This window comes from Eriocheir sinensis, chromosome 26, assembly GCF_024679095.1.
Source record: "Eriocheir sinensis breed Jianghai 21 chromosome 26, ASM2467909v1, whole genome shotgun sequence".
Taxonomy (NCBI): domain Eukaryota; kingdom Metazoa; phylum Arthropoda; class Malacostraca; order Decapoda; family Varunidae; genus Eriocheir; species Eriocheir sinensis.
Genome location: NC_066534.1, coordinates 9,524,236 through 9,539,776, shown reverse-complemented (window position 1 = coordinate 9,539,776; position 15,541 = coordinate 9,524,236). Strand labels below are relative to the sequence as shown.

Genomic DNA, 15,541 nt, shown 5'->3' with positions numbered 1-15,541 from the left:
TCTCTCCTCCATTTTAAGGTTATTTTTCTTTCATTTCTCCTCCGTACCCAGAAGTCCAAGCTTGCCTTCAGTGGCAGCCAAGAAAAGCTCTATATTAACTTGAAAGCTGAAAATAGCGTTCTACTAATTCCAGTGTGGTGACGCATTTAAGATGAGGACTGAAGTTTTTTATTGTCGCACCGAGTCGTCTGCTATTGGAAAAAGGTGTCTGTAGAATCAATTAGTGCTAAAACGTTCAACTCCTCTAAAAAAGCGCATTGGCTATTTCTTTATTGCTACAGGAGAGGAAATGGCTTTCTCATACTGTCGTACAACAAGTATTTTTTTTATTAATTCTGCAGGTTACTGAAATGCCGGGCGAGCAGATTGAAGTCACTTAAGCAAAAAGTCTCGTTATAGCCCAACACCTTATCTGTTCCTTGTTCTTCCGTGCTTCCATGCTTCCGTCATCTGAGCCATGATATGAGTATTCAGTCATTCACCATCCATTATTCCTCGACTCTCCTCCCTCTCACCTCATACTTCATTTTCCCTTCCTTTATTATATGTTCTCTTCCTCCAATATACCTCTCTCTCTAAAAAGACCAGTAGATATGAAGAAAATATTGCAGCCAACTGTAAAAATAATCCGAAATCTTTCTTCAGTCACATAAACATCAGAAAGGCGATCAAAAGTGGTATTGGACCTTTAACAAACAGCGACGGTGCACTAGTGACTGACAGCCAATACATTGCAAACCTCTTAAACAATTACTTTTCCTCGGTGTTTAATACGAACAGTCTTCCTCTCGCTACCACCAACACCAGTATTATTGTAAATCTCGAGCATGCATTGCCTAATTTTGAAATAACAACCGATGAAGTCCTTAAGGCTCTCCATTCACTTAAAACAAATAAAAGTCCCGGACCCGACAAAGTACATCCTATACTGCTTAAAGAAACAAAGAGCGAAATACTCTCCTCCCTCACTACCGTATTCAATATGTCCTTGCGACAAGGCATCGTCCCTTCGGATTGGAAAAAGGCTAGCTTGACACCGATTTTTAAGAAAGGAGACAAAAAAAATACCAGGTAACTACCGACCATTAGTCTAGCTTCAGTTGTAGGTAAGCTACTCGAGAGCATAATTAGAGACAAAATTGTGAGTTACCTCGAAAGCCACTCATTAATTGGGGATTCACAACATGGCTTCCGTAACAAAAGATCCTGCCTGTCAAACCTACTGACCTTTTATAACGATCTCTTCTCAATTTATGACGTGTCCAAATCAGTGGACGTAGTCTATCGATTTCCAGAAAGCGTTTGATAAAGTCCCACATCATAAATTACTTTATAAATTAAAGCAAATAGGCATTGACGGTCAAGTAAACCAATGGATCGCGAATTGGTTGAGCAACAGGCAACAAAGAGTTGTGATTGACGGATTTAACTCAGAGTGGGCGCCGGTCACTAGTGGCGTCCCTCAGGGCTCGGTTCTTGGCCCAGTGCTCTTCATTATTTACATCAACGACGTGGATGTTGGACTCAATAATCGCATTAGTAAATTTGCAGACGACACAAAGATTGGTAACTCGGTTCTCACTGACGAAGACAGGCAAAGCCTCCAAGAGGATTTGCACAAAATTTCAGCTTGGTCGGATAAATGGGAGATGCCCTTTAACGTAGACAAGTGCCAGGTCCTTCAAGTTGGAACAAAAAATAAGAAGTTCGATTACGAAATGCGCGGCGTTAAACTCACTAGCGTTCACTGCGTTAAGGACCTGGGGATTAAAATCGCGTCAAACCTCAAATTCTCACATCAATGCATTGATGCAGCAAATAAAGCGAACAGAATGTTGGGCTTCATTAAAATAAACTTTTTATTCAAGAATAAAGATGTAATACTTCCGCTCTACAATAGTTTAGTCAGACCCCACTTGGAATATGCGATACAGTTTTGGTCTCCCCACCATGCAAAGGACATTGCTAAACTAGAAGGTGTTCAGCGTCGAGCAACAAAAATGATCCCTTCCTTGCGCAACAAATCCAATGAAGAAAGGCTTTCCACCCTTAACATGTTCTCTCTTGAGAAACGTAGCCTCCGAGGAAAACTGATCGAATGTTTTAAAATACTTAATGGTTTCACGAATGTAGACAGAACAAAATTGTTTATGATCGATGACACTTTGCGAACGAGGAACAATGGCACAAAACTCAAATGTAGACAGGTAAATTCAGACTGCACCAAATTTTTCTTCACCAACGTTGTAGTGCGAGAATGGAATAAGCTCCCACCATCAGTGGTCCAGTGTAACACGATTGACTCCTTTAAAAACAAGCTCGACCGTCACTTCCTTGAACTTAATATTAACTAGAGTAGAAAAGCAACGTTTTGGAGCCATCTGATTAATGTAAAATCACTTAGGTTTAAGGACAGACCACCTAGTCTGGACCATGGGGTCTGTGTGGTCTGATTTTCTATGTAAATCTATGTAAATCTCTCTTATCCTTGTTCTCTCTCCATCAATAAGCTTTCCCCTTCATCTGCTTTTATTTTTATGTTTCAAACCCTTCGCCCTTTCTTCTTTTTTCCTTCAATTTTTTTTCCTTTTACTCCCATGCTCTCCAGTCCACCTCTCCACTTTCTGCTTGTCATTTTCTTGTTTTCTTTCAATCTGATTCTATTTTCATTCCGTCATCGTTTTTCCTTTCCTTCTCCTCTGAAATTCCTTCGCGCTCTCCTCCTGCTTCTCTTTATCAGCGACCTCTTCCTTTCTTCTGCCACTTCTCTTTCTCCTTCCTCTGCCCTCTCCTCTTTCTTCCCTCTTTTCTTCCTGTCACTTCTCTGCCAACTTACCTTCCTTCTTCACATCCGCTTCCTACCTCACCTTCCTGTCCTCCTCCTTCCTCCCCTGTTTCTCATATGATTTCGGTCACTGTCTCTTCTTTCTCCTCCCTCCTTCCCGACTTGCTTCCATCAGTAATTCCTATCTCTGCGTTTAAAAATGTATTATGTTCTCTACGTTAACATTTATTTATATTGCACCATTTCTTTTTATTTATCTCCATTCCTCTGTTTTTTTCTTTTCTTTCGTAGTTTATTTTCATCTTATCTCTATCTTAACGACTCTTCTCCATTCATATACTTCCTTTCGCTTTCATTTGAGTTAAATTTATGCTCTGTTCATCGTTTGATAATTTCATACTTGCCTTTCCTTTTCCTCTAGTTTTCATACAGTCGCTGTCCCCCTTTTCCTCCTTCCCTTTTTCTTCCTTTCCTTGTTCTCTTTCTTCATTTTTTCAATCTTCCTTCCTTCCTTCCTTCCTTCCTTCCTTCCTCCCTACCCATCGTCCTTCCTATCATTCCTATGTCTCTATGATCCACCCAATTCATATCTATAACCTAACCATTCCTACCTCTTACCGATTACCCTCCGTCCTTCTTAACATAACCTTTCCCACTTCTCTGCCATTACCCTCCTTCCTTCGCCCTATTCATTCTCATCACGACTCTCTTCGTCTACCCCGCCGCAGGTGATGATAGTGCAGTACGTGGACGTGGCCATGTTCAGCAACGGCAAGTTCAAGAATATTGTCGCATCGGTGGACTCGACGGAGGGGTGCCCAGTGACCTCCGGCGCCTCTCTGACCCGCCAGTTCCAGATGCGTCCTGCCCGCGGCACCATCAAGAACTGGATTGCCCTCGAGGAGTTTTACGACAGGGACAGCATGTTGGCCTCCTCCGTGGCGCGGCCTGAAGGGCAGGAGAGGAACGTGTTCGCCATTTATGTCAGTTACTACGTGAAGGTGAGACAGCAGGGAGGGAAGGAGGAGGTGGAGGAGGAGGTACTGGTGGAATGTGCGTGTGGTGAATTTGATGTGCTTCTGTGTGTGTGTGTGTGTGTGTGTGTGTGTGTGTGTGTGTGTGTAAAGGGAGTGAGGTAAAGGGAAAGTGTGTATGGGATGGGGAGCGTGAGTTGGAGGGGATATGTGGAGTTAGGTGTAAGAGGTATGTGTGTGTGTGGGGGTATGTGTATCGTCGTGTGTGTGTGGGGGGGTATGTGTGTATCGTCGTGTGTGGGAGGGGGGTTATGTGTGTATCGTCGTGTGTGTGTGTGTGTGTGTGTGTGTGTGTGTGTGTGTGTGTGTGTGTGTGTGTGTTTTATGTGTGTCTGTGTGGGGGGGGGGGGGATAAATGTGTTTGCGTATGTGTGCGTGTGTGTGTGTGCGTTTATGTTTTTTTTTGTGTGTGTGCGTGAGTGCGTTATCCCTGCGTTACTCCTGAATCTGGACAAAAAGGAAACAGAGTGATTTAATTTGCGTTCGCGTTTGGTTTGACTTTTATCTAATTAGCAAGTAATCAGCGCGTAAAAAAGTCTACACTCTAAATTGACAGTTCAATTGAATTATTAACACAAAAACGTTCATACCTTTTTTCCCTAAATGATAAGAGGAAAGTCAATATAGGTCCTCAAAATTTCATAATGAGACAAATTTGATTAAAAATTGGTAAACGAAAAATGTGACGCTGAATTCCATCAAGGCGGAGTGCGTATTTAGAGAGCTCGTGGAAACAAACAAACAAACAAAACAAAAAAGTTCGGTTGTGATATCATAACTCTAAACGTTGCCTTTATTGCCAGCCAGTCCCTATGTGATGGCTTAACCTGGTAGCAGCGACGGGTAAAATTTGTGGCTTTACCGTGTAGCAGCGACGGGTAAAATTTGTGGCTTTACCGTGTAGCAGCGACGGGTTAAATTTGTGGCTTTACCGTGTAGCAGCGACGGGTTAAATTTGTGGCTTTACCGTGTAGTAGCGACGGGTAAAATTTGTGGCTTTACCGTGTAGCAGCGACGGGTAAAATTTGTGGCTTTACCGTGTAGCAGCGACGGGTAAAATTTGTGGCTTTACCGTGTAGCAGCGACGGGTAAAATTTGTGGCTTTACCGTGTAGCAGCGACGGGAAAAATTTGTGGCTTTAACTAGTAGCAGCGAAGGGGAAAATTTGTGGCTTTACCGTGAAGCAGCGACGGTAAATTGTGGCTTTACCGTGTAGCAGCGACGGTAAAATTTGTATTTTACCGTGTAGCAGCGACGGTAAAATTTGTGGCTTTACCGTGTAGCAGCGACGGGTAAAATTTGTGGCTTTACCGTGTAGCAGCGACGGGAAAAATTTGTGGCTTTACCGTGTAGCAGCGACGGGTAAAATTTGTGGCTTTACCGTGTAGCAGCGACGGGTAAAATTTGTGGCTTTACCGTGTAGCAGCGACGGGTAAAATTTGTGGCTTTACCGTGTAGCAGCGACGGGCCGAATTTGTGCCATGATATAAACCCCCCAAAATAGATGATGCATATACCGATCACAAATGCGTTGATATATATAATGAAATGGTGTGCGTGAGTGATGATTTTTTCTCACTATTCTCGCATAGAGGGCTCTTTAAGGAACATGATCCTCGCAGGTACCAAGTTAAGGCGTCTCCTATAAGTCACCCATCACAGCACTCTTCTCTGGCGTTATCGTGCTCGGTTGATTGATTGGTTGAATATGGCATGCAATCACGGTGCCTTAATTGTTGTTGTTGTTGCTGGTGGTGGTGGTGGTTGTGGTGGTGGTGGTGGTGATGTTGTTGTATTGATGCTAGTTGCAATAGTACCTCTCTACTACTACTACTACTACTAAACAACAGCTGTCATATATGGCCGGACAATAAAAATCAAGGTCAAATTACTAAGTTATTAAAATGGTTCATAATCTTAAAATGAGTAAATGAGTAACACAAAAAAAAACAGCAGCAGGCAGCAGTTCGGAGGGTTGGTTCAGTGGAGACGGGCCTTGCTAGCACAAAGCTCTAAAGGTTTCGCATAAATTTGATATCACGCTTCTGTATCAATAGTCTTCCAAATAATAATGAACAGTAAGTAGCGGGCTTTTTTTTTCATTATTGTTTTCCTTTTTTACGCCCTTGCACTGTCTCCTCTGCTGTGAAAAAAAAATACATGTCGAGGCCGGTCTGGCGTAGGCTCTGAGTCCTTTCCTCTGTTTCAGCCACAGTCCCAACACCTATCTCTTCCTCTCATCTGTGAGCTAAAGGTCACATATGAGAGGAAAAAATAGGTGTTGGGACTGTGTGGCAGAGCAGAGGGGAGAAATGGACCCGCGGGAGCCAACGCCAAAACGGACTCGACAGTTTGGTTTCAATATAGGGGTGCCACTAAATTCGTCCTTTCTCCAGACCAAATGAATCAAACTACGTAGTAAATTGAAGTGAACACAGTTTTTTTTTTTTTTTTTTTTTGGTTTCAACAGCAACAGTGACTCTGGCACAAGCAAAAGTGTGAATATGACATTTCAATGATTTGTTCAACATTTTTTCTCTCTCTCTCTCTCTCTCTCTCTCTCTCTCTCTCTCTCTCTTCTTCTTTCTTATCTTTTACAAAACACACACACACACACACACACATTTATAAACCAGAATAGATTGTCATGTGTGTGTATGTGTGTGTGTGTGAGAGAGAGAGAGAGAGAGAGAGAGAGAGAGAGAGAGAGAGAGAGAGAGAGAGAGAGAGAGAGAGAGAGAGAGAGAGAGAGAGAGAGAGAGAGAGAGAGAGAGAGAGAGAGAGAGAGAGAGAGAGAGAGAGAGTGAGAGAGAGAGAGAGAGAGAGAGAGAGAGAGAGAGAGAGAGAGAGAGAGACGTGAGAGAGAGAGAGAGAGACGTGAGACGTGAGACGTGAGGCGTGAGGGACACCAAAGTGCGCTAGTGCTATAAACTATAAATATAAAGTGACAAACTGACATTATTCCATATTGTTTTTACATGTTTTTTCTTTACTTTTTTGTATTTTGTATTTGTATGCTTCTATGTGTCAACATTCGACAATTCAATATGTCCCATACACAGGCTCTTAGAATAATTATACCTAAAAAGTGTAATTTTGAGCCTCCTTTTTTTGTAAAAATTTTGTTTAAATAAAGAGAGAGAGAGAGAGAGAGAGAGAGAGAGAGAGAGAGAGAGAGAGAGAGAGAGAGAGAGAGAGAGAGAGAGAGAGAGAGAGAGAGAGAGAGAGAGAGAGAGAGAGAGAGAGAGAGAGAGAGAGAGAGAGAGAACAATATGCTGGGCTGTCACCGCAACGCGTCCCGGAATTAATCGTGTGTCTGCACCAAATTAACTCGGTGTATATTTAACTGATGTGACTAATGCTATTTGTGGGGAAGCTGGATGAGAGGGAGAGAGAGCAAATAATAGAGAAAGGGAAGCAGATGGAAAGATCAAGACACAAAGAAAAAGATATACAAAAATAGGTGCACAGGTGGGTAAGTAGGTAAATTAAAAGTTAGGTTTGTAGGTAGGCAAATAGATAAATAGGCAAATAGGTAGATGGAGGTGATTGTAGACTGGTGAGTAGGAAAGTGGGACTCCTTTGAGCGAGCACTTAGTATCCTGAGGGATTTTTTTTAGTATAGACGAGGGGGGAGAGGAGTAATGGGAGAGGACATCTAGCTCAAAATACAACCAGGCAGCTTAGTAGTGATTATAGGGGAGTAACAGAGGGCGGGCTTAGAATCTTCTATACTATCAATCGAAATTTATCCCTCTCACATCCCTTTTCAAAATATAAATAGTTTAGTTAGTTAGATAAGAAAGGCCTATCAAATGTGGGTTTGCAAGCCTCGAAATGGCTGAGAGTGTAGGCCTAAGAGAATTAAGAAGTGGAGGGAAGGAGCGAGGTTAAGACTTGAGAGGGGTGTTGAGAGAAGTGGATGCTGGGTTATTGTGTGGAATTGGAGATAAGCATGAGGAGGTGTTAGTCCACCCTAAGATGTATTTATGAAGATAAACATAAAGGAAAGATGTAATACTTTAGCTAAAGGGAAGAGATAATTAATGTGAAGAGTGGGAGGAGGAGGAGGAGGAGGAGGGGATAATTTTATGACGAAAAAGACGAAAATATTGTAGAAGAAAAAAAAAGAAGAGAAAGATAGAGGATGATAAGAAAAATAAAATAATATAAAAAAGACAACAAAAAGAGGAAACAAGAGGAAAATAAAGGAAGACAAGAAGTAGAAGTGGATGAATATATAGGAAAAAGAAAAGAAGGAAGAAAAAGATAAGAGAAGATAGGAAGGGAGTAAAAGAGGATAAAGCAGTATAAGTATTAACATTGCAAGTATTAACAAGACAAGTATTAGCTGTACAATCATTTGCAGCGTAAATATTAGGAAGGAGGAGAAACAACAGGAGGAAAGCTGGACCAGAGTTTACCACAGAGAAGAATAAAATAAGACAAAATTTGGTTAACTCACCTCCTAGTAAATTGGATAGCATAAGAATGTCCTCAAGCTGAAAATTGAGTGGATTTGGTAGAGCTAAGGTGAGCTTGTTAACCGATGAAGGAGGGTGAGGGAAAGGGTGATAAGTGAGCTCTCTGTCCCTCCCGCAGGTCAAGCTCTTCACCAGTGCCATCGGTGGGGAGGTGAGCGTGAAGGTGCCGTTCAAGATGATGCGTCGCTCCGACACCGAGGATGCCGAGACCAACACTCCTCAGACGGCCCAGGTAAAGGTGTGGTGGCGCTCTCTCTCTCTCTCTCTCTCTCTCTCTCTCTCAGCATCCTCATTATATTTGCCGTCTTCACTTTCCTCTTCCTGTCCTGCCTTCATCTTTTCCTGGTTCATTTATCTCGACTTGACAGTTTGTTGAGTCGTCTTTGAAGCCGATCGTTAGGCAGCTGCCACCTGGCTCTAAATTTCTGTTTTGCTCCCAAACATAAGAATTTATACTACAAAGGAATAGAGTATTTAATTATCTGGAACTGTGCTTACCCGCATCTCAAAAGAAATAGGATTGTCACTTTGAATTAATTTCTATGCTCAACAAAGAATAATTACACTCAAAGATAGTCATAACTTAGTTAACACCTGATATTCACTAAGGAATCTATTTGATTACTAAAACACAACTGTTTTTAGGTAGATACTGAGCAAGCACCAAGAACGTGAATTTGCAGGTATCGCAAAGGTAAATTCTAAAGCTGGGTTAATTATTCAGGAAGGCAAAGAGTTTGGTGATGATTTGGTAAGATCAAGCAGGTATCTCGAACTGCGTTTAAACAATCAAAGGGTGAATTCAGTTTTGCATGGACGAAGCAGTGTGCTCAGTGGAGTCAATTACTATATTGCGAAAGTAATTAAACTAGGAACATTGGAAGAGGAAACTGTCAAATAGGAATCTAAGCAATCTGTGTAGTGAAACAAATGACCCTGTTAGATAAATGAGCAGATAAGTAAACAAGAAGGGAGTCAATCAGTCTTGCAGTCAAATGAACGGTAAACAGGTGAAACAAAGGCCTTTATTCTCAAACCTTTCGCCGCCTAAGTACACATATTTCACAAGGCTTTCGTAGCGTTTTGGGCATCTCTAGGGGTAGTTTAATGACCCTGGCGGTAGTATGACCCTTCTTCTGTACCATCAATGTGAAAAAAAACTCATGAAAGCCCGATTCCTCTCCTTTTCAGCCTTTGGAAATAGACTATGTGGGAGGTGGAAGCGTCTGAGAATACCTCCCTTTAAAGACAAACGAACACGAGCCCAGCCTCTGCCTCAATATTGTTAACAGGTTGGGATAATTGACTTGATGGCTCGATTCAATTACTCTTCCGGCCAACAATCACTTCCTCATTAAGCGGGGGGCAATGGTTCACTGGACACACCTGTTTATTTCGTGGCTTAATTCGTGCAGGTAAAATTGGAACAGATTGATATGATTTGCTGAAGCCCCAAAATGTTATAGTTTTTTTTCTCTCTCTCTCTCTCTCTCTCGTCAGTTTTCCTTCGATCGGCTCCTTGTCTCGTCAGTCCGGCACCCTTTTCCTTGGCTGCGCATCTTGCATTTCTTTTTATTATTCCACGTTCTCAAGTTTTGCTTTTATGAATATCTAGTGTTGTTTATGTGTCTGTTATTGTTTTGGAGCCTCTTGTATTTATTTTAAAGTGACATGCTTCTTTTTGTATATTTTTTTTATATCTTTGTTTCTTTTTAATTATATTTTGACATTTTGTTTACTTGGAATATTACCATTTAGATTTTCTTTCGTGTCATCACCATTCATTACTTTTTTTTTCAGATTTCCTCCTCCTATGTTTGTTTTGCTACCTGTCATTCCCATGATATATATTAACACACACACACACACACACACACACACACACACACACACACACACACACATACACACACACACACATTTCCACTGTCACTCATGCGCTTCATGCAATTTTATGAGTTCTTGTCTAGATTTTTTCCTATCGTTGTTGATTTTGTCGGGTTCCGGTCCGTCACGACGAGGAGAGAGAAACCTACAACGAGGTAGAAAATTCCCAGTCGCTAACAGCAACTCATGCAACATCCACAGGCGCTGGCTCGGATCCAAGGGGTTCACTGAACTCGCAAATAATACTGAACCCGATGGTGAAGAGAGCGAAGTCGAACGGTAAACTATAACGGAGTTAGGAATAACAATGAACACAGTGAATAACAGTGAGAGAAAACATTACTGGCTCCACGACCGGATGTGTAATAGATATGGAGCCGGCGCGTAGGCAGGAAGTGACGGGAGGCGGAACCCTCGTGGGTTCCTTATGGGTAGATATAAGGCAAGCCACGCATAAGCTGTTCACGTGGCCGTGTTTCTAGGGGCATCGTCATGACGTATCCGTGACGTTCGTGATGTATAATGACGCTATGATGACGAATTGTGTAGTAGTCGCTGGCCCCAATATAAAGAGCCCAGCAGCACTGAAGACTCACTCAGAAGCAGATCATAACCTGAACAAGAGACAAATTTTGGGGCGATGGCTGTTCTTGAGCTTGTGGTACTGGTGAGAAAAATTACGAGATTCTCATGGGAAAGCCGGTATTATTGACTTTGTACAATTTGTAACATCGTTCCTGGAGTAGTCAGTGAATTGTAAGCAGAGTGTACTAAGTGTTTAAGTATTTCAGTGTTTAAATGTTTAAAGTGTTTGAGCTTGTGACAAGAGAGCCAAAGCGAGCCGCTACCAAGCGTTCCTGACTTATGTACAAATATGCTACCGTCACTACCTCATTACGAGACTCTTGAGATCAATTTTATGTAATTCTTGCGTGGAAGAGGAATGACGATAATTGGTAAATACTGATGTGCCAAGAGTATAGATAATATTTTTCCTTAATATTAAATAAACTTATACAACTTACCGGTCCGTGTCATCTCCGAACCACATTTTTTTTTAAACACGTTACCATTATTTGAGTTAGTAGGGCGTACAGAACTGGTGGCAGCGGTGGGATGTGCATGGACGATAACTAAGTGCTTAATTATTATTGCATGCGACGAAAGTGATTGCGACGCGAGTGACTCAAGTTGGAGCTGGAATAACTTTTATTCACATTTTGACGGACTTAATTTAGACTTAGTCAAAATGCTGGACAACCAGGCAACCCCAACTGAGAACCCTCCGAACACCGTGAATCCAGACATATCTGCTACTGGTAATGGAACCGTGGTCGACAAGATGGACCTAGCCTCGATTATTTCCCTAAATTCAATTAAGGAATAATTAGGGAAAGGTAGCCGGCCTCAAATATTTTGCTGGGAGCGGACCAAGGGACCTCGAAAACCCAAGCTTGACTTGCACCACTAGCCGTAAAGCAGTGGGTAAAAGACATTGACGCACGGACAATTGACAACTGGACCGACCAGGGACGAATCCAGTTAGCTAAGCAATACGCTATAGGTCCAGCTTTTAGTCTTATTTGCACCACAGTCGAAGCCGTAGGCTATGACTAGAATTCCGTGAGACAACAGCTTCTAGATATTTTCCCTGAAGACAAGACATACTATAAGAGAAAAGCAGAGGTGGCCAAGGCCACCCGTAATGCTGGCAAGACCTTGTCTGCGTTTTGAGTGCGACTAAATAAGAACATAAGAACATAAGAACGTAAAGAGTCTGCAAGAGGCCGGTTGGCCTTTACACGGCAGCTCCTGTTATCATAACCCCACCTTACCTCACTATCCATGAATTTATCCAACCTTTTTGAATGTATCAATGGTATTGGCACCCACAACATGACTGTTATGCCTGTTCCATTCATCCACCTCTGTATTTATTAACCAGTTCTTGCCTATGTCTTTGCTGAATCTGAATTTGTCTAACTTGAGACCATTGCTACGTGTCCTACCTGGCTCTTTTACTACCAAACTCTATTGACATCCCCTTTATTAAAGCCTTTCATCCCTTTATAGTCCTCGATAAGGTATCCTCGCAACCTTCGCCTTTCTAGAGAGTGTAGATTATAATGTAATGCTTAAGTCTATCCTCATAGGGCAAGTTTCTCACACCCTGAATAATTTTTGTCATCCTTCTCTGTACAGATTCTAACATCTTGATATCCATTCTATAGTAGGGTGACCAGAAGTGGACTGCGTAATCAAGGTGAGGTCTAACTAGAGCTAAGTAAAGTTTGAGGATGACCTCAGCGCTCCTATTGCTTACGCTCCTTGAGATGAAAACCAGTACTCTGTTTCCACGATTCTTAGCCTGAATGCATTGGGCCATAGGACGGAGATCAGTGCTCACTAAAACTCTTAACGGTCATACCATACATCTCCCTCAAAACCTTCCTCTTCCTCTTCCCTTAAACAATGTCCCCTTTCTGCTGGATACTATGATATGATTTGGACCACTTCCTTCGCTAGAGCTTCTTCCGAGATGGGTTGGTAGCCTCTGCAAACACCTCTACATGAAAATCTTGATAACTGAAGCATTTTACATACATTGGTGTGATTATACTATATAGTAGGATTATTCTTTGGTGATTATACCAAATAAAATGGTTGATTGAATGGTAAATATATAGGTATAAGTGCGTACATAGCGTGTGATAGGGTTGGCATCCCTGCGCGGCCCGTGTTTCCACCTCTGCTCTCTCCACGCACTCAGCCAGGAGTTCACAATTTCACATGTGCCCGGCGCTATCACTTCTCTGCCCCTCGCTACCATCTCGTCAATCAAGGAGCCGTTAGAAAAGTGCTCGAGCCCCATCGGTGCTATAGGAAAAGACTACCTAGAGTTATGCGGAGGAGGTAGGAAGACACCTACCGAACGGGCGTGAGCAACTCCCGGTGAGGATATATGGTAAGCGAGGAGGGTGCTGAAGCCCTCCAAAGACCCTTCCCATGTCCTCACTAACCGTTCCCCTTTTGTCTCATCAACACCAGAGAACAGTTCAGCATGCTCTCTAAAGACAGTTCCTCTCTCTTTCTACACCACACTACATTCACACAACACACACACACCTTTTCCCAAAATTCAAAATTCAAAATGGCGAAAAACAACACTGCCTCGGAGTCCCCGCCTGGGGGGGGACCATAAATTCCCTCAGGGAGGACTTCCCTTCTGGCTGCCGACTTGAGAGGTGTCCTGATAACTCCTCGAACCTCCTCCTTATCAATTTCTGCAACATTCGTGGTCTTCGTTCTAATTTTCATTCTGTGGAACATCATCTCTCCTCCTCTAAACCTCATCTTCTCTTCCTCACCGAAACACAGGTTTCTGAGGCTACTGACAGCACCCTCTACTCTGTTCCCTCCTACTATCTCTATCCAAAGCTGGATGTTGCGCCTACGTGCGCAACGCCATCACTTGCTCTCGTGCCCACGACCTTGACTCTTCTGAATTTTCCACCATCTGGCTAAGACTTCATTGTCATTCTATTACTAAATACATCTGTGCTGTTTATCTCTCACCTAACTCTACTAACTATGTAAAACTCTTTGACTATTTGAATTCTAAAGTGGAGCACATCTTGACTCACTCTCCCTTCGCTGAAATCTCCATCTTGGGAGATTTCAATGTTCACCACCAGCTTTGGCTTTCATCTTCTTTCACTGACCAGCCTGGTGAACAAGCCTACAACTTTGCTCTCCTCAACGACCTAGAGCAGTTGGTTCAGCACCCTACACGTATTCCCGATCGTCTTGGAGACAGGCCCAACATTCGAGACCTCTTCCTTACCTCTAATCCTTCTGCTTACTCTGTCAAACTGTTCTCTCCGTTGGGCTCCTCCGATCATAACCTTATTTCTGTTTCCTTGTCCTATCGCTCCTGTACATCCTCTGGACCCACCGAAGAGGCGATGCTTCTGGCATTTTGCTTCAGCTCGGTGGGACGACCTGAGGATGTACTTCTCCGATTTCCCGTGGAATGATTACTGCTTCCAGGAGAGAGACCCCTCTGTGTGTGCCCAGCGCATCACAGAGGTGATTGTCTCTGGAATGGAGGCATACATTCCACGTTCTTTCTCTACTCCTCATGCTAAAAAGCCTTTGTTTAATCATGCTTGTTCTTGTGCTATTAAAGATAGAGAGGCAGTTCGCAAAAGGTTCCAGAGCCTTCGAACTCCCGCTAACTCTGACCTTTACATTTCAGCCCGGAATCGTGCCAAATCTATTCTCCGACTTACCAAAACTTCTTTTATCAATAGAAAATGTCAACACCTTGCTTCTTCTAATTCTTCCCGTGACTTCTGGCATCTAGCCAAAAATATCTCCTCCAGTTTCACTTCTTCCTCTTTCCCTCCTCTCCTTAACCCTGACGGCAGCACTGCCGTCTCATCTGTCTCTAAGGCTGAACTCTTCGCTCAAACTTTCTGTAAGAACTCCACCTTGGACGATTCTGGTCATATTCCTTCTATTCATCCCCCCTCTGACTCCTTTATGCCTGTTATTAAGATTCTTCCAAATGATGTTTTCTATACCCTCTCTGGCCTCAACTCTCAGAAGGCTTATGGACCTGATGGAGTGCCTCCTATTGTCCTTAAAAACTGTGCTTCCGTGCTGACACCCTGCCTGGTCAAAGTCTTTCGTCTCTGCCTATCAACATCTACCTTTCCTTCCTGCTGGAAGTATGCCTTTGTACAGCCTGTGCCTAAGAAGGGTGACTGTCCCAATCCCTCAAACTACCGCCCTATAGCTTTACTTTCCTGTCAATCTAAAGCTTTTGAATCAATCCTTAACCGGAAGATTCAAAAGCACCTTTCCACTTCTAACCTTCTATCTGATCGCCAGTATGAGTTCCGCAAGGGGCGTTCTACTGGCGATCTTCTTGCTCTCTTAACTGACTCTTGGTCATCCTCTCTTAGCCGTTTCGGTGAAACTTTCTCAGTTGCGCTAGACATATCGAAAGCCTTCGATAGAGTCTGGCACAAGTCTTTGCTTTCTAAAATGCCCTCTTTCGGATTCTATCCCTCTCTCTGTTCCCTTATCTCCAGTTTCCTTTCCGGCCGTTCTATCTCCGCGGTGGTAGACGGTCACTGTTCTTCCCCTAAACCTATCAACAGTGGTGTTCCACAGGGCTCTGTCCTATCACCCACTCTCTTCCTGTTATTCATCAATGATCTTCTTTCCATAACAAACTGTCCTATCCACTCATACGCCGACGACTCCATCCTGCATTATTCAGTTTCTTTCAATAGAAGACCCTCTCAACAGGAAGTACACGACTCCAGACTGGAGGCTGCAGA

General features: G+C 42.9%; 1 protein-coding gene across 1 annotated transcript in view; it reads left to right on the top strand.

Moving 5' to 3' along the window:
* Positions 1-15,541, top strand: part of LOC127003742 (phosrestin-2-like) — a 115,666-nt gene that overhangs the window by 72,674 nt on the left and 27,451 nt on the right. Inside the window, exons 5-6 of the mRNA XM_050870724.1 lie at positions 3,514-3,786; positions 8,422-8,535. Of these exons, the coding sequence (XP_050726681.1) occupies positions 3,514-3,786; positions 8,422-8,535 (387 nt within the window). The remainder of the gene's footprint in view (positions 1-3,513; positions 3,787-8,421; positions 8,536-15,541) is intronic.